The 18,709-nt window shown below is 41.8% G+C and overlaps 1 protein-coding gene across 1 annotated transcript in view; it reads right to left on the reverse strand.

Moving 5' to 3' along the window:
• The window catches only part of PCLO (piccolo presynaptic cytomatrix protein), a gene marked incomplete at its 5' end in the record, with an annotated part of 521,208 nt that overhangs the window by 247,627 nt on the left and 254,872 nt on the right, over positions 1 to 18,709 (reverse strand). The window contains one exon of the mRNA XM_084610084.1: positions 16,573 to 18,584. Within this exon, the coding sequence (XP_084466210.1) occupies positions 16,573 to 18,584 (2,012 nt within the window). The remainder of the gene's footprint in view (positions 1 to 16,572; positions 18,585 to 18,709) is intronic.

Genomic DNA, 18,709 nt, shown 5'->3' on the forward strand with positions numbered 1-18,709 from the left:
ATAGGATGCCTCGTTTGAGTCACAAAGAGATTATTCCGGGAGTTCGATAATGCAGGGTTTCTAATGCATCAGAGGAAGAAAGGATTCTAAATGTTAGTGAATCTAAATGTTAACCAGCTTCCCCCTTTTGTTTGAAAAATCTTTACACTCTCTAAAAATATGTAATTTATAGATGAGATGGCTCTTTCTGTGTTGTTTTTATAACTTATTTACCTAGGAAAGCTCAGCTCAGAGCCAGTCTCTAGTTTTCAGTGGGTTTTCAAGCCAGTTTCATAGCTGGGCTTGACTAAAACAAAAACAAATCAAGGAATTTGCTCAAGGTCTCCCAAGAAATCAGTAATTTTTGGATCTTGATCCTTTGCTCTAAGGATAAGGGGAAGATCCTCTCATGGATCAGTAACGGGTTAAAAGACAGGACACAAAGGGTAGCAATAAATGGTCAGTTTTCAGAATGGAAGGAGATGAATAGTGGTGTTCCCCAGAGATCTGTACTCGGACCAGTACTGTTCAACATATTCATAAATTATCTGAAAAAAAGAGGTGAACAGTGAGGTGGTGAAATTTGCAAACAATACAAAATTACTCAAGATAGTTAAGTCTAAAGCAGGCTGTGAAGGGTTACAAAGGCATCTGACAAAACTGGATGACTGGGCAACAAAATGGCAGATTAAATTCAATACTGATAAATGTGAAGTAATGCACATTGGAAAACATAATCCCAACTATACAAATAAAATGATGGGGTCTGTGACAAAGTTCCTCTTCTACCTTGGTGGGTCTTGCACTTATTGGTGGATTTGCTTGCCTTGGAGCTTCACGGCAGCCCTCAGTTTGGCTGTTTTCGTGAACCCACAGTCCAGGTCAACTCCTCCTGTGGATGACCAGGAGTTGGGAGGTTTGGGGGGAACCTGGGCCCGCCCTCTACTCCAGGTTCCAGCCCAGGGCCCTGTGGAATGCAGCTGTCTAGAGTGCCACCTGGAACAGCTGTGCGACAGCTACAACTCCCTGGGCTACTTCCCCATGTCCTCCTCCTCCCAACACCTTCTTTATCCTCACCATAGGACCTTCCTCCTGGTGTCTGATAATACTTGTACTCCTCAGTCCTCCAACAGTCCACGTTCTCACTCTCCCAGCTCCTAGCACCTCTTGCTCCCAGCTCCTTACATGCACACTACAAACTGAAGTGAGCTCCTTTTTAAACAAACCCAGGTGCCCTGATTAGCCAGCCTTAATTGATTCTAGCAGCTTCTTGATTTGAACACCTGCAGCCAATCAGCCTGTCTGTCTTAATTGTCTCCAGAAGGTTCCTGATTGTTCTGGAACCTTCCGTGTTACCTTACCCAGGGAAAAGGGACCTACTTAACCTGGGGCTAATATATCTGCCTTCTATTACTCTCCTGTAGCCATCTGGCCCGACCCTGTCACAGGTCTAAATTAGCTGTTAGCACTCAAGAAAGAGATCTTGAAGTCATTGTGGATAGTTCTCTGAAAACATCCACCAATGTGCAGTGGCAGTCAAAAATAATACTGGGAATAATTAGGAAAGGGATAAATAATAAGACAGAAAATATTGTAATGCCTTTATATAAATCCATGGTATGCCCACATCTTGAATACTGCCTGCAGATGTGGCCACCCCATCTCAGAAAAGATATATTGGAATTGAAAAAAGCTACAGAAAAGGCAACACAATGATTAGGGGTATGGAACAGGTTCCATATGAGGAGAGATTAAAAAGACTGAGACTTTTCAGCTTGGAAAAGAGATGACTAAGGGGGGAAAATGATAGAGGTCTATAAAATCATGAATAGTGTGGAAAAATTGAATAAGAAAACATTATTTAGTCCTTCACATAACACAAGAACTACAGGTTACCCAATTAAATTAAGAGGCAACAGATTTAAAACAAACAAAAGAAAGTATTTCTTCACAGTCAACCTGTGGAACTCTTTGCCAGGGGATGTTGTGAAGGCCAAAACTATAACAGGGTTCCAATAAGAACTAGATGAGTTCATGGAGGTTAGGGCAATCAATGGCTATTAGCCAGAGTGAGTAGGGATCCAACACCATGGTCTGCGTGTCCCTAGCCTCTGTTTGCCAGAGGCTTGGTGTGGGTGAGAGGGGATGAATCACTTGATGATTGTCTGTTCTGTTCATTCCCTCTGAAGCACCTGGTATTGGCCACTGTTGAAAGACAGGATACTGGGCTAGATGGACCATTGGTGTTACCCAGGATGGCCATTCTGATGTTCTTATATAGACCCAGATGTATTTCCCCCTACTGTAACCCAGTAGACCCCATTCCCCTCCCAGAGCTGAGATAGAAGCCAGGAGCCCTGATGGGGGTCTCTCTCTCCCCAGACCTAGTAACAAAGTAAGAATATACATTAAAATTTTGAACCTAATCAGTGTCCCTTAAGTGACCTACCACAAGATGTCAGAACATGTTAGTATTAGAGCTGAGTGGGTCTAATTTATTTAATTTTCTTTCTTTTATATAAGAATTAGAAACAGTGCTCTTGTCAGTTAATTGCTAAGTTATCTGTCAAAAAACTAGAGTTTTCAAGTGCCTAAGTAGCCCCTGGAATCACGGTTAAAGTTGCCCCCCCTCCAACCTGAAATGGCACCCAAGGGTGTAAAGCAACAGTACACTCGTGTGTTGTGCACTAACTATCTAAGTGCACCCTGCTATCACATACTAAAATTTCCCTGGACTGCTTTGATCTACTATGCTTTGAAACAAAAGTAGGTCAATGTGCACTAGGGAAAAACTTAGTGCATGGTAGTAGGGTACACACAGGCAGTATGCATCATACTGTTGACTCCAGCTTGCCACACAGTAAATGTTTGTGTGTAGACAAACCCTTTGTCCCATTTTGAAAAGTGACATGCTCTTAGGACCCCAACTCCCATAGAAAGGCAATGAGACTTAGAGTGCTAAGCACCTAAGTCACATTTGAAAATGGTACCTTGGCTCCTAAGGGTTATACACTTTTGAAAATGTTACCCTTAGACTAAATGTTCATGCAAAGAATTGAGGGAGAGTAAAAACTCTCCTTATGCCCCTGTAGGGTTACTTGAATCTCTGCTGGAACTTGCATGCCTGTTTAATCCAACTAGAGCAGGTAGGAAAGGTGCACGTTGCAGGCAGGACCTTTGATCTATCTCCCTACTCTCTGGCCTACACAGGTGAGCCAACACAAAGGGTATAGGCTAACAGCAAATTACCAGCCTCTATCCCATCTTGAGCAAGGAGGAAGAAGAGGGAAAATGGTGTTTTAGGGGATATTTTGAGGTACGTCACCAGGGGCTACTTCTGTTGTAGCTTACACACCATCCGTTGATCAGGATTGTGCCTAAAATTTGAATCTTGCAATTTACTAATTGCAAAGTACACAGGAGTATCACTTTGTTCACCACTGCAGCTCAGCCATCTGCCTTGGATAAAAGAAATGGCTTAACAGCATACAGCAATGCCACACAGCTGTTCCCTTACACAACAGTCTAAAATCCAATTGAGGTTGTTGTTAAAATTCCCCAGATGCAAAGAGCAAAACTTGCTGTTTCAATTTAGATTACTTTTATTCTAGATTAAGGAAAATAACAAAGAAAGAACAAATATAGAATCCCACTTTCATCTAAAGTGAAACACAAAATGGCAGCTGCCTCTGCAGCAAGTAGGCCCTTTCATCTATGCTTAATGGTGAATTACACAGAACACAGAATACTATCTTCCTTTCAACTATGTACAATACTGTTGTCTGGACTAGTCCATTTAGAACTGGACAGAGAACCCCAACTGAATTTATAAAGGACACCAAATAGCATTATTCTTTTGGTTATTACTGACCTGAAATAAATCTGAACCAAAGATTAAGAACTAGGGGGCTGTAGATGGCCCTATGCTTGGGTTGGCCAAGTTTTCATACATATTTTATAGATAGATAAATACAGATATAGTAGAATGGTTTCCTGAAAAATACGAGTGCCGGACCCTGTAGTCTCAATCAGTTCCCGCTGATTTTAGTGGGCTTTTTGCTTAATGGAGGATTAAAGTCCTGAATTGCTGTGTGCCCTCAACTCACATTGACTTCACTGAGAATGGAGAGACCTCTGCTCACATTTTGAAGGGCTGGTTCCAAAGAAAGGACTGGAGGATTTGGTCCAATTAAAGTTTTTCCAAGCATTTCCATAAACCTCTGATTCATCAGAAATGTTAGAAATTATTGTGCTAGCTGTACTTTTCCTATCTAAAGAAATACTTGTTTGTTTTTTTTTAAATATCAGCTCATTCTTATTAGTTAGGCATCTCTGTTTGAAAGCCCTCAGCACAACTTAACTCCTGCAAAAGCTCTCACTTTCCTATGAGAGTGCTCACCCTGTGCTAACCCTGCCTGAGAGATCACATCACCAATACTCAGATTTCAGCATACAGGGCCCAGTTTTACAGAGTGTTATATGACTCCTGATAAGTGCCAAAAATTTGCACTGACTTCTATAGGAATTGAGGGTGCTTAGCACCTCTCAGGAGGCAATGCACATGTTTCAAAATCAGGCCCAAAATGTGGTTGTACTTTGATAAGTGATGGTATTAAAACAGCATCTCCTTACTCAACAGATCTGTCCTTTTGTGCATCCTCAAAAATGATATGTGTCTACTTTAACAACAGAATAAATTGTACTGTTTTTCTACTCCTGGCCATGCTGCAGAGTTAACACAGCAAAGAGAATGACCTGGATTCTATTCCTTCTTGTGCATGCCTCAATAGAATTGTTTATTAAAATGCAATCAGTTACACATGTGAAGGCAATGTGCTTACATGTGTATAACTGAAGTTGTAATTTAGCCTATAGAACCTTTATTATTGATAGTGATGTGTGAAAAATAAAGAACCGAGCTTGACCCTCAGATCCGAGGTTGAGCTTGATGGGCTGCTAGTTCGGGGGGGAGGGGGGGGAGAAAAATCACATAACTTCAGTTTACAAGTAAAAAGTATCTTACCAAGAAATCATTGAGAAACAATAAAAGAGTGAATCCCACAGATGCACTTTCACAAAGTCACTTTTCCGAGTAGAACTACTACCCAGTCTCCATTAAGCTTTAATCATGATTGCAGAGTATAAAAAAAAAAAAAATTAAGTATAGAAAAGACCTGTACAACCAGCTAGCCTTTGCTCTACTAGTTTAGGAGTCTTTATTAACATTTCCTACTGCTTAGTCATGTTCCAACTAAAGAGGCTTCCACCATTTCCTCTGGGAAAATACTCCACAATTAGGTGGGTGTTGCAGTTTCTTTTACAACACTGCAGGAGAATGTGTCGGTCTTTGTTGTACTCTTGCCCTTTCATTAACTGAGAACCTCCTTATCGGAAAACACAGACTTGGAATGATTTGTTTTACACCAATGATAGTTATGTAAATTATGACATTTAATATGTCAGGAAACATACCATGAACTAAATCTATCCCTGGTATAATTCTATTGGAGTCAGCAGGTCAGATCATATTTATGTAAATAGGAGAAACTCCACTGAACTCAATGGATTTGTGCCTGTTACGTGTACAGACATTTGGCCCAGATTCTGTCTACAGAAACCACACATACACAAAAGGCATGTTCATATATATATATGTCATCATATTTACATATTATTGTCTAATACACTAGGAAAGCTATATTTCTGGGAATGTAATCCGAGCATCCGCTGTTAAGCCTTTATCTATCCCTAAGAGTACAGACATTCATATAGCTGGGAATAACAACTAGAGTTTAGGTCTCAGTTGAAATTGGTAAAAATGTGTCTACAAAAATCCACAAAAGGACCCCCATTTCCCAGTAATTTAGCACAGGTTTTGAATATTCAGATTAGAAATATAAATAATATATAGATATAGGCAATGTTGTATAGGTGGTCACTTGATACTGAAAATGCAGATTTTTAAATCATAAAAATCCTATGGATATTTTGGAGTTACTAAGGGAAGATGGTTGCCTCACTCAAGGTTACACTAAATCTAAATTTTGGCTTCTATTTACTTTTTCGTTGATTCGTTGATTTCCAAAAAAATATTTCCAATTTTATCATTTGCAACCAATTCAGATTTCAGAGTCTTATTTAGACACATATACATAAAATCCGAAAAAACTATGTTGAAAGTACATTAAGCTGGAAAAGTCAAGCACTCAGAAGTTAGAAAATACCCAAGGTAAGGTTGCCTGTGCAGCTTTAGTTTGCCCCATTCTTGTTCTACCTTTAATTACATGATCACCTACTGTATTTTCCACAGCATTGTATTTTCCACAGCACCTCTACATCATTCAGTACACAGGATGAATGGTGGTCAGAGAATGGTGGACACAGCTATTCAATATTTCTTTTTATCCTCATCATTCAATGTGTGGTCCCATGCATTATTTGTTCCACACCACCCACACCACCACCTTGTACTGCACACAGAATTATTAATGTCCTCCTGGGCTTTTCTATTGCACTCACCTCAAACTAGCATAATTCTTTATGAACATTAATGAATTTATCTTCACAATACCCCTGAGAGGTGAGATGGTATTATTATTCATTTTACTCATGGGGAATGAAGGCACAACATTTAAAGACAAAATTGTTAAAAAATGTCAACTAATTTTGGGTGTCCAATATGAGAAACCAAGCCCCTGATTTCCCAGAGAGTCTAGCATTTGGTAGCACTTTATTTGTTCAATGCTCAGCTCCCATTGGCCTCATTTGCAGTTGTGAGGGCTCAGCACATCTGCAAATCAAACCCCAAATGTCTCAGTTTGGGTACTCAGAAAAAAGATACATGAAATTAGTGGCAACCAGTGAAATCTTTAACTTATGTGACTTGCCCAGCATCACACAGGAACTTTGTGGCAGTAGAAGGGATAAAATCCAATTATCCAGAGCAGCCTTCAGCATCCTTGAGGGTGAGACTATCCTGTTTCTTCCAGTAGTGCCAGCTTCATTCAGCACATACCTTCCAACTTCTGCCACAGATGAAGCAAGGGTCCTGAAGATTCCAGCCTCATTCACTGCACAACCCTATTCATCCCCAGAGCACAGTCCATCCTGTGCACTGAGGCAGAAGTCCTATGTAAAAATAGTATGTAATCATTTAACACTATATCATAATGCATATATGCAAGGTGTTGAATTAAGGTAGGGATTTTTAGTATAATTTCCTATTTTTTTTTAAAAAAGAAACTTTACATTTGAAAAAACAAAACAAAACAAAAAAACCTCAAATATCTCAACAGGTGGAACCATATTGACCACCTACATGGATTATCAGTAGGATTGGGATCATCCACCAGGCAGGCTCTTCCACTTGAACTAATAAGCAATTGAATGTGGATGTGCCTAGTGGGGGGATGGAGACACAAATGTTGCCAGTGTGTTTCTCAGCTATTTTTTAGAAAACAAAGGACTTTGAAGACCCAGGAATAATGGGTTAAATTCCAGGTTCTCTAATGGTTACAGCATGTAAAGGGGTGGTTTCCCTGTGGGCCGGACAGCTGGGGGCTAAGCCAACCCTGATTACATGAGGAGTCCCACCTGACATGATCCCAGAGTAAAAGGTAGCAGGCAGCTGCAGGAAGCTGCAGAATATGTCAAGGGTAAGTGGGTGGTTGAGTGTAACTGAGACTGTCAGGCTTCCTGCCTCTAACAGGAAGCAGGAGAAAGCTCTCCACAGAGGGAGGCCTGGGAGAGACCCTACCCAAGAAGCAGGAGGGAGACTGACAGACAGAACCTCAGGGAGGAGGGGGCTGTGCACAGATGAAACTGGGTTGAAGACTGTATAAGTCTGTGTTTTACTTTGAAGGACTTTGTGTTGGATTACTGGGAGAGGGACACTGAACTAGGGGTGTACACCTGAGGACTAAATAAATGGAAGGCTTTCTGGGGATTGTCTGAAGTACTTTGAACTATGACTTCTTAAAAGGGCCCCTGATGAGACGGGACGGCCACAGAAACAAGATGCCATAAAGCGAAACTCTGTCATCAAGGGATGCTCGAGAGGCCATATGCAGCCACACCCCTACTCAGAGTCTTCTGGTCCTGTGTCCTTAACCTGAGGCAGACACCCAAAATGGAAAATATCAGACCAAACGGTTATGTTTAGCAAGTTACAAGAAACTGAAAACGGTATTATAGTGGGAAGTGTCGGGCAACCTTATTTATAGGCAGCACTACCTCTGCTGCCTATAATATATATAAGAATATATTTCACAATATAAGCTCTTGTGAATGTTACCTAGGGTTGACATTTACCCAATCCATAAACAAGAATGCTATTACTGCAAATGGGAAAGAATTATGTTATATAATTACAGTAACAAAGGTCAAGAGGAAATTTCAAAATATGGAACAAGGAAAAAAATCCTATAAACCAATAGAGCAAATTCCCTCCACATGAATTTAGAGTCAGGATGTCAGTTGACTAAAATTTACAACCTTTGCAATATTTTGTAATTTACTTAGCTGTCAGTAGATATTTGAGATGTAAGCCAACATTTTCAAAGATAGATGCCGAGAGTTAAGCACCTAAAACTTATTTTAGACACTTTTGAAATATCAGGGCACTTATTTAGGTTTCAAAATGTAAATTTAGGAGCCTAACTGGGCGCTCGAGTATGAAAATAAATATAAAAAATAATGATTTGGGATTCACCAACTTGCGTTCTTTTTAAGAGCATAGACAGCTTAGAAAAATCATGATTTCCAATCTTATTGCAACTGCAAGCAAACTCCTGTGACTTTTACCTGTTTCGGGACAGAGAAAGGCTATTATCTGTTTTGCTGCAGTATACAGATTGAAATAAAATTCCCACTATAAATGCAGTGATGTCACATTTTTGTATCAGACGGAAAATTGCAATAAAGCTTCCATTAACTCTCCTAAAACATAGACTGATAGAATTTGTTTAGAATGTTGAAGTTTAAATACGCATGTGCTAAAGCTGGCAAGTTGATCCTAGCTGCTTTTCCTAACTGTATTTCAAAACCCACCAATTTACTACGCCTCCAATTCCTGGGTTCAAAAAATGACTAAACTTTTACTTAATCAGAGTAAACATAACAAACAGAACGGTAGCTTTCAGTATCCCTTCTACTTCTTACTCTGCTAGGGAAAGCCTAGTCTCATAAGTGCCCACCAGTGCATTCCTTCCTGATCACAGTGTAGTTCTCTGATTCCCTCTGACCCTGCTCCCTCTCCCCTCAGGAGCCAGCTGATGACCCTTCAAATTCAACACCCCCAACCCTCCAAATGACAGGTTTCAGAGTAGCAGCTGTGTTAGTCTGTATCTGCAAAAAGAAAAGGGGTACTTGTGGCACCTTCTCGAAGGTGCCACAAGTAACCCTCCAAATGAGCAGTCCAGGTGGAGGTAACATCCAGCAGTCCAAGCCTCTGTGTACCCTGCAGCATGTGTTCTTTTGGGCTTCAGCCAACATTATACCCTATCATACAACTTCACTAAACACACTTATTCTAGAACGACTCATATCACAGCATTTCAAGTTAACATAGTCACTTCTCCTTAGGGCCAAATGTATTATTTCAAAGGAGTTAAGGGGCCACAATCAATTTTTTGGGGGCAGATACCCTGTTCTATTCTGCATTGCAAAGGGAACTGTTATGGAAATGATGTAGGAATCACTTGCTAATTTCTGTGGCTTCTGTTATGCAAGAGGTCAAATTAATGACAATAATGGTCCCTTCTGACCTTAAAATCTGTACTTAGGCAATGTAGACACAAGAACAAATGGATATTAATTGGCCATCAACAAGTTTAGGCTTGAACTTAGATGAAAGTTTCTAATCATCAGAGGAGTGAAGTTCTGGAACAGTCTTCCAAGGGGAGCAGTGGTGTCAAAAAACCTAACTGGTTTCAAGACTGAGCTTGATAAGTTTATCAAGTTATGATGAGATTGCCTACAATGGCATGTAGCCGATATGCAACTGCTAGCAGCAAATATTTCCAACAGCTGGTAATGGGACACCAGATGCGGAGGCCTCTGAGTTATTACTGAGAATTCTTTCCTGGATGTCTGGCTGGTGGGTCTTGCCCACAGGTCAGATTGGCAGAGACCAATGCAATGAGAGAGGTGGCCAGCAAAGGTGCTGCTGAGCCTATGCAGCAGGGAAATGACAACAGATGTCCAGCGTGTCTCCATTTTACATCTGGGACTCCTGGGGAAACGAGGAGGCAGTCAGAGATGCTGTGTGATTCAAACACTACAATTTAAATATTGCTCAGGAATCATGTTTTATTTATAATGAAATACAGATTTCCTTCTTCAGCCTTGAGGGCCAAATTTTAGAGCTTCAAGGACCACACGTGGCTCTTGGATCACAGGTTTGACAGCACTGCCTTACTTTAACATATTTTTTTCCAGCAGGTGAAAAAAAATATTTGCAAAAACAAGATCATATTCTATTAGGAAACATGTTCTGATAAAGCTAAATGTGAGGAAGTAAACTGCTGCAAAACCTAAATGGTGGAGAGACTCATTTTTGCTTGCTTCAGATTGGGTGTAAAAGCCTTTTGCATGGGATAGTCTGTTCCCACTACTGATCACATCTCAGTCTGAAACACACATCATGTGGCCTACAGAGAGACAGCTCTGGCAAAACAGACTTTAAAGAGAGCATGCATATAAACCTGGTCAATGACTAGACACAGGGTATGTCTACACTACAAAAAACCCTGTGGCAGTGACTCTCTGACTCAGGCTCATGCTATGGGCCTAAAAATAGCAGTGTGAATGTTCCTGATCAGGCTGAAGCTGGAGCTCTGAGACCCACCCCCCTCACCAGGTCTCAGAACTCGAGCTCCAGTCTGAGTGGAACATCTACACTGCTGTTTTGAGCCATGTAACATAAGCCCGAGTCAGTGGACCCAGACTCTGAGACTCACTGCCAAGGGGTTTTTTTTGCAGTGGACAGACATGCACATACACACATGTAGCTTGCAGAATGCAATGAAAGATCACTTCTAATTTACCGTCTCCTGATTTTGCTTTTAGCTCTGCCATTTTCCCTGCTGCACATCAGGACTTGGACCGAGTTTTGTTGTGCATATAAATTCTTTGAACTAAGATGTTTTGAGAGATGACTCTGACTCCCTTCTCCTGTACCCTGTTTTAAATAAGAGCATTCTCTGAGTGCCCCTCACATAACACACTCCTTTGTGTATTTATTATTTATTACTATTATTGGACAGGGACCCCATTGTGCTAGGTGCTGTACAAACACAGAACAAAAAGATAGCCCGGGTTCCAAAAAAGCTTCTGCTACAAGCAAAATAAGTCAGCGTGCATGTTTAAATTAGAATAAAATTGAAGTGTGGCAGTACTTAAATCCAAGTGCAGAGGGGTCCATGATATGTTGGCATAACATAACACAAACCTGCAGCTAAGGAAGGAATGCCAACACCACTTACCCCTCATTAATTGTGGCAATATGTGTATGCTAACTTGCAGGAGGGCCCTTTGAGTATGAAAGATAACTAGTTTTTACACCAATGAAAGAAGAATTGGAAAAACAATAATTCCTCCCTGTGCTTCCGAGATGTTAGAGCCCTAGGGCTAGATCCTCAGCTGGTATCAATCAGCTTAGCTCCTCTGGAGTTTGTATTTGTCTAGACCTTCTTGAACCAAATTCTGCCTAGTGTATCACTTATATCATAGGTTTCAGAGTAACAGCCGTGTTAGTCTGTATTCGCAAAAAGAAAAGGAGTACTTGTGGCACCTTAGAGACTAACCAATTTATTTGAGCATGAGCTTTCGTGAGCTACAGCTCACTTCATTGGATGCTGTAGCTCACAAAAGCTTATGCTCAAATAAATTGGTTAGTCTCTAAGGTGCCACAAGTACTCCTTTTCTTTATACTTATATCATAAACAGCCAGGGCCACTCCTCCCCAGCACCCCCTGGATCCAAAACTGTGCAAGGAAGATGCCCTCTCTGGGGTACCAGCACCTAAACCCCTACTTCCCACCACATGGGCTTGGGAAAACAAACTGCCGGGAGGAGCCAGCCAAAGACCGAAGCTGAAAGAGTAGCTGCAGGAGCTGCTTAAGCAGGACATTCAGATGCTGATGCTGTCAGGTCACTTTCTGTAGTTTTCACTCCGGACATTCTCTCCCCTCTGATTGATTGGCTGCTGCTCCAACTCTGTTACCCCATCCATCTAGTTAATCTCCACCTAACATAACCCCACCAAAGGAATTTAAGTAACAAAATAAAATAAAAAAACATTATGGAACCATCATCACATTGTTCACTCAGCTGGTGTGTTCTACCCTTCTCTCACCCTGTGTATGCCGGCTCTGTTTAGACTGTAAAGCTCTTTGGGGCAGGGACTGTCTACTATTATATGGCTGCCTATGTATATTGCCTAGCACAATGGGGCTCCATTCTCAGTTGGCCTCTCAGCACTAGAGTAATAGATATGGTAAATACTAATTAAAAATAACATACTCTATATCCTTTAATTCGCACTGTATATTTTCAAACTCTAATATTTAAGATCTCTTTAGAGACAAACTGCATTATTCAGGTTGCACACAACTTTTTATGAAGTGTATAAGATGCACATTCCTCTTTATACAAATTGGTAAATCAATGCCAATTGTACCTATTTATAGAAATAAGTGTGCCTAGTTCCACATACTCAAAAATAGTTCCCTGTATTCCCTATGAGCTTAATCTAATCATTCCCATTGAGGACGCTATCCAAAGCCCGCTGTGATTAGATATGCAACATTCTGCTGTGAAGCCTCTGTTAATAATACAATGTTAGTTCTACAGCTTCCCACTCTGTGGAGGTGCTTGGAGAGCTGCACAACAGCAACATTCATGCCAACTTCAGGAGATGATGTGGGGGTGGGGGGTTGGGTAGGTGGATGAAAGGGGAGGCAGTGCCATGAGCACACCGCTTTTCTTCCCCCTTTTAAGAGTCCTTCAGGGAGTGCACAGGTCCTTCAGGGAGTGCACATTTTTTATTGTGCATGGCCTCTGCACACCTGCATGGAAACATGGTTAAGTGACCACCCTGGCTTACCCAGGAGACCTTCAATGACCTGAAATTCAAAAAAACAGCCATACAAAAGGAGAAATTAGGTCAAATTATGAAGGACGAATATATAAAAACAACAACAACAAAAGCACATAGGGACAAAATTAGGAAGGCCAAGGCAAGAAATGAGATTAAACTGGCTAGGGACATAAAGGGGAACACGGAAACATTTTACAAATACAGAAGCAAGAGGAAGACAAGGACATGGTAGGCCCATTACTCAGTGGGGATGGCAAGACAATAACAGAAAATGTAGCAACGGCCGAAGTGTTAAATGCCTTCTTTGTTTCAGGTTTCACCAAAAAAGTTAGCAGTGATTGTACAACTAACATAGTGAACATCTGTGTAAATGGGGTAGGTTCCAAGGCTAAAATAGGAAAAGAACAAGTTAGGAATTACACCCAAGTTCAATTATTCAAGTGGGTAGGATGTGGTGAAATATATCCTAGAATACTTAAGGAACTGGCAGAAGAGTTCTCTGAGACATTAGTGGTTATCTCTGAGAATCCGTGGAGGACAAGAAAGATCCAAGAGGACTGGAAAAGTGATAATATAGTACCTATCCATAAAAAAGGGGAATGAGGACAACCCAAGGAATTATAGACCGGTCAGCTTAACCTTGGCACCTGGAAACATAACAGAACAAATCATTGGACAATCCATTTGTAAGTATCTAGAAGAAAATAAGGTGGTAAATAAAAGTCAACATGGATGTGATTTAAGTAGATGTGATATATCTCAACTTCAGTAAGGCTTTTGATACTGTCTCACATGACCGTCTCATAAACAAACTAGAGAAATATAGCCTAGAGGAGCCTATAAGGTGGGTGCACAACTGGTTAGAAAAGCAAACTTAGACAGTTATCAGTGATTCACAGTCAAGATGGAAAGGTATATTGAGCTGGATCCCATAGGATCTATCCTGGTTGCAGTTCTATTCAATATCTTCATGAATGATTTGGATAATGGCACAGAGCAGGGGTCTCAAACACGCAGCCTGCAGGGTTATTTCCTGCAGCCTGCCAAGCTCCCCGCACCCCCTCCCCGGAGTTATTTCCTGTGAGCCGCCAAGCTCCCCTTCCCCCCATTCCCCCTCCCCTCAGCGTGCTGCATCCCCGCTCCTGTGCCTACCTCCAGGCGCTTCCCACTGCCAAACAGCTGTTTGGCGGTCCTTAGCGCTTTCCAGGAGGGAGGGCGGAGGGGTGGGGAGCCGTGCGCTCAAGGGAAGAGGTGGAGAAGATGCGGGGCCGGGGTGGGGATTTGGGAAAGGGGGTGAAATGGGTCAGGGAGGGTGCGGAGTTGGGGTGGGGACTTTGGAGAAGGGGTTGGAATGTGGGTGGGAAGGGGTGGGAAGAGGCAGGGCAGTGGCGGGGCCTCAAGGAAGGGGTGGAGTGAGGGTGGGGCCAGGGGCAGCGGGGGTGTGTGTGTCAGTGATGCATCCCTCGGGCGAATACACTAGTCCTCATGTGGCCCTCGTGGTGATTCGAGTTTGAGATCCTTGGCGTACAGAGTACACTTATAAAGTTTGCGGATGATACCAAGATGGGAGCGGTTGCAAGTGCTTTGGAGGATAGGATTAGAATTCAAACTGATCTGGACAAACTGGGGAAATGGTCTGAAATAAATAGGATGAAATTCACTCAGGACAAATGCAAAGTACTACACTTAGAAAGGAATAATCAACTGCACAAATACAAAATGGGAAATGACTGCCTAGAAAGCAGTACTACAGAAAAGGATCTGGGGATTATAGTGGATCACAAACTAAATATGAGTCAACAATGTAATATTGGGCAAAGGGCAAACTTCTTTCTGGGATGAATTAGCGCAAGTGTGGTAAGCAATACATGATAAGTAATTCTTCCACTCTACTCAGCACTGATAAAGCCTCAACTGGAGTAAGGTGTCCAGTTCTGGGTACCACACTTCGGGAAAGATGTTGACAAATTGGAGGTAGTCCAGAGGAGAGCAACAAAAATGTTTAAAGGTCTAGAAAATAGGACCTATAAGGAAAGATTGAAAAAGAAATGGATTTGTTTAGTCTGGAGAAGGAGGGACACGATAACAGTCTTCAAGTATGTGAAAGGGTGATAAATTGTCCTCCTTAATCACAGAGGACAGGACAAGAAGTAATGGGCTTAAATTGCAGCAATGGAGAGTTAGGTTAGACATTAGGCAAAACTTCCTAACTGTAAGGGTAGTTAAGCACTGGAACAAATTACTTAGGGAGGTTTGGATTTGCTGTCATTGGAGGTTTTTAAGAACAGGTTAGACGAACACCTGTCAGGGATGATCTAGATTATACTCAGTCCTGCCTCAGTGCAGGGGACTGGACTAGATGCCCCGTCAAAGTCCCTTCCAGTCCTACATTTCTATGATTCTGTGTTGGTGCAGGAGTCACATACAATCTGGACCCTTGAGGGTGGGAATAGCTAGCCTGAAACTGGAAAACATGACACACATGCAAACATAGAGGCAAGACAGAAACACTCATTATTCCACCCCATGCCATATCCTGGAACCAAACATAGCTAAATGTCCAAACACAGCTAAACACAGAAGAAAACACAAAAAATTAATAGAGAAACCAGAGTGAGGACTCCCACTGGCCTTTTATAACTAAACAACAGCACATTCAAATGAACAAAGGTAACACACACACAAATGGAACAATTGTAATATACTAAATAATGAATATCTCCTCCTTGATTCTCAGCCAGTGGCAGGTTTCATTTCCCAGGTAATGCTTCACAAATTATACACTGATTTCCTGAGGTGGGAATGTCTCTTGTTATTTCAAATTCACCCCCCTGGCCAATAAGAAGCAGCACTGAACACACAGGTGACTCCCACCTACTTCTCCTTATCCAGAAAGATGATAGCTGTGATATGAGACTTCCAGGAATGGGGAGTGGTCAAACAAGTACAAATTGAGAGAACAAGGAGAATCCTTACTTAATTGAGAACTGTAGGGAGAAATTCTCCTTCCCTTTTCCAATGGGGACAAAAAGGATAGTTCAACCAGCCAGAAGCAAGTCTGGGATTACTGGTACCTTGAAAGGCACATGCATTCAGCACCTTAGTGTATCTACATTCCACACTATAGCATAGGAACTTGGTGGGGGAAAAATTCCTTGTTAGAATGAATGTGAATGTAGTTCACTGAAAAAAATGTTGGTGGTAACCTTAGCATCCAAAATTGTAAGTACTCTGCTAGTTTTAGATGATACCATGGTGTGTCTTTTAATCCCCCATTGAGAAAACAATTTGAGGCTCTCTTCATTTTCCAAAACAAGCAACGAAACAAATAATCACTGCAACAAGCTTCTGACATATCACGGTATTTTTTCAGCATGGTGTATAAACAATTTTTGGGAACAGATCCTGTTAATGAGTGCAACATCCCTCATGCTGCATAAAAAGTCAACCTCACAGTTTTGATGTTAAAGAAAGAAAAAACAAACAATTCTTACCACAAATCCCTCAGCGTACTGAAACGGAGGTCTGGAAGTGTCTTCTGCTGTTGGACTCAAGGGCTTAGGATCCGACATAGAGCGCTGCATCGTCTTTGCAGATTTTGGGCTCGGTGGAGGACCCTTGGCAATATCAGCATGCAGCATCTTCTGAGGGCTGATGTCATCAGTGATGGATTTTTCATAGGGTATAAAGGCAGACTCTATAACTTTGCTTGGTGAAACAGGTGAAATGGGTGAATATAGAACTTTGGGAGATTTAGGAGGGGAAGGGACTACCTGTAATGTGGCATCTGCACGGAGATGGGATGAATAGCCTATTTCTAATGGTGTTGGACGCTTTTTATCTTTCTGTGGAGACGTGGCTGTCAAGTACTGGGGACTCTGATCTGAGTCTGTTTCTGTTTGACATCCCAAACTTTCTCCTTTGTATGTCTTCTCTGGAGCTGAAATATGTTTAATGATTTCAACCTTAGCATCCAGCCTGGCCCTTATTGAAGGTGTTCGTATCGTCCCTACAGGTTCTGTCTGTACAGAGATCTCTGCCACTGTCTGAACTGCAATGCTAGACACTTTGGAAAATGGCTTAGCTTTGTCTACCTCAGTGGTACCCTCGTTATATTTCCCAACACGAGACTTTCTTCTTGATCTGTTAGAAAGATCCCATTCATCTTGATCTTCATCATCCGTCTGAACACTTGTGTCAACGCTTTTCTTAGTTCTCCTTCTCCTGTTTGCGTAACTTCTGTCTGCACCATCTTCATCATCAGTTTGTACTCCACTGTCCACTATTTTTTTAATACAACTGGGTTCTTCTTCCAGAGTCTCATCAAGCTTGTCATACTGACCACGCAATTTTGGCATGGAGCTCCTCTTTTTCAGTTGTTTCTCTTCTCTCACATCAATGTCCTTAAGAGACATTTCTGAAACAGAGCTTAGCATACCAGGCCTAGATATATATTGGGTAATGCCATCTGACTGAACTGTGTACCATGTTTGGCTTTGTGGAATTTCAATGCCCAACACAGTGGAAGCTGTGGTGTTTGGGTCATCGCTAGTCCAAAATGGGCCATTTTCTGTAGCAGCATACTGCCCTTCCAGAAGGGCTTGGTCTGTGCTTGTTTGTGGAGAGACAGTTCCAGAAGGGTCATAATTATACTGATATATCTGGCGAATTTTTTGCTCTTCCAGCTGCTGATGAAGCTGCTGTTGAAGTTGTTGAAATTGTTCAAGCTGTAACTGCTGCTGGGCTAAGGTTTCCTGCCTCATCATGAATTGAGCTTGTCGCTCCTCTTCTTGCTGAAATAAGAGATGGTGCTTCATGGATTGCAACTCCTCAAGTTTTTTTTGGACCATTAACTTTTCTTGTTCTCTAAACCTTTGGATTTCCTGACGTTCCCACTCTAGTTCCTCTGCAAAGCGCTGCTGCTTAAGTTTCTCAAGCTCAAGCAGTTCACGCTGCAAGTCAAGCTGCTGCTGTTTGTCTTCTTCAGGGGCAACGAGAAGTGCAACTTCATCTTCAATTATATCTGCAAAAGCTTCAGAAGCTGTAGTTAAAGCAGGCATCAAGTTAGTTGGCTCAGTGGTAATAGTTTCTATAGTGCCAGGTTGCAACCCTGTGTCAATATCAATGCCAGTAATTGCATTGTCTTTTTCAGCTGCCACTGTTGTCAAGAAACTGTATGATCTTGGAAGAGGCTGATTCTGTTGCAAGGTTGACAATGAGGACACCGAATCAATCGTTTGGACAGCAGATAAATCTCTGACAGTTGTACTGAAAATAGAACCAGGCTGTGTGGTTATGGCAAATGTGGCTGGGATTGGAGTTGCAACTGAGGAATAAACAACACCATTAGAGGATCGTAACACACTTCCAACACCATACTGGGATCCCAGAGACGGTACTATTCTTGCTTGGGAATACTGTGGTGCACTAATCCCGATGCCTGAAATCACTTGCCGAGTCTCTGGATAAGGACCAGTGGTCTTGCTTGAGTAATCCATTACCTCACCTGAAATTACAGGGCAGAGTTATAGTCCAGTCCCCCAAAAGAAGGCTGCTTTGTGGATTCTGAAAGCCATCCCATCTTGATGAATTAAACAGGGGTGGGGAACTGCATGCAAATCTTCAGGTTAA

The sequence above is a fragment of the Lepidochelys olivacea genome, assembly GCF_965140295.1.
Source record: "Lepidochelys olivacea isolate rLepOli2 genome assembly, chromosome: 1".
Classification (NCBI taxonomy): Eukaryota; Metazoa; Chordata; order Testudines; family Cheloniidae; genus Lepidochelys; species Lepidochelys olivacea.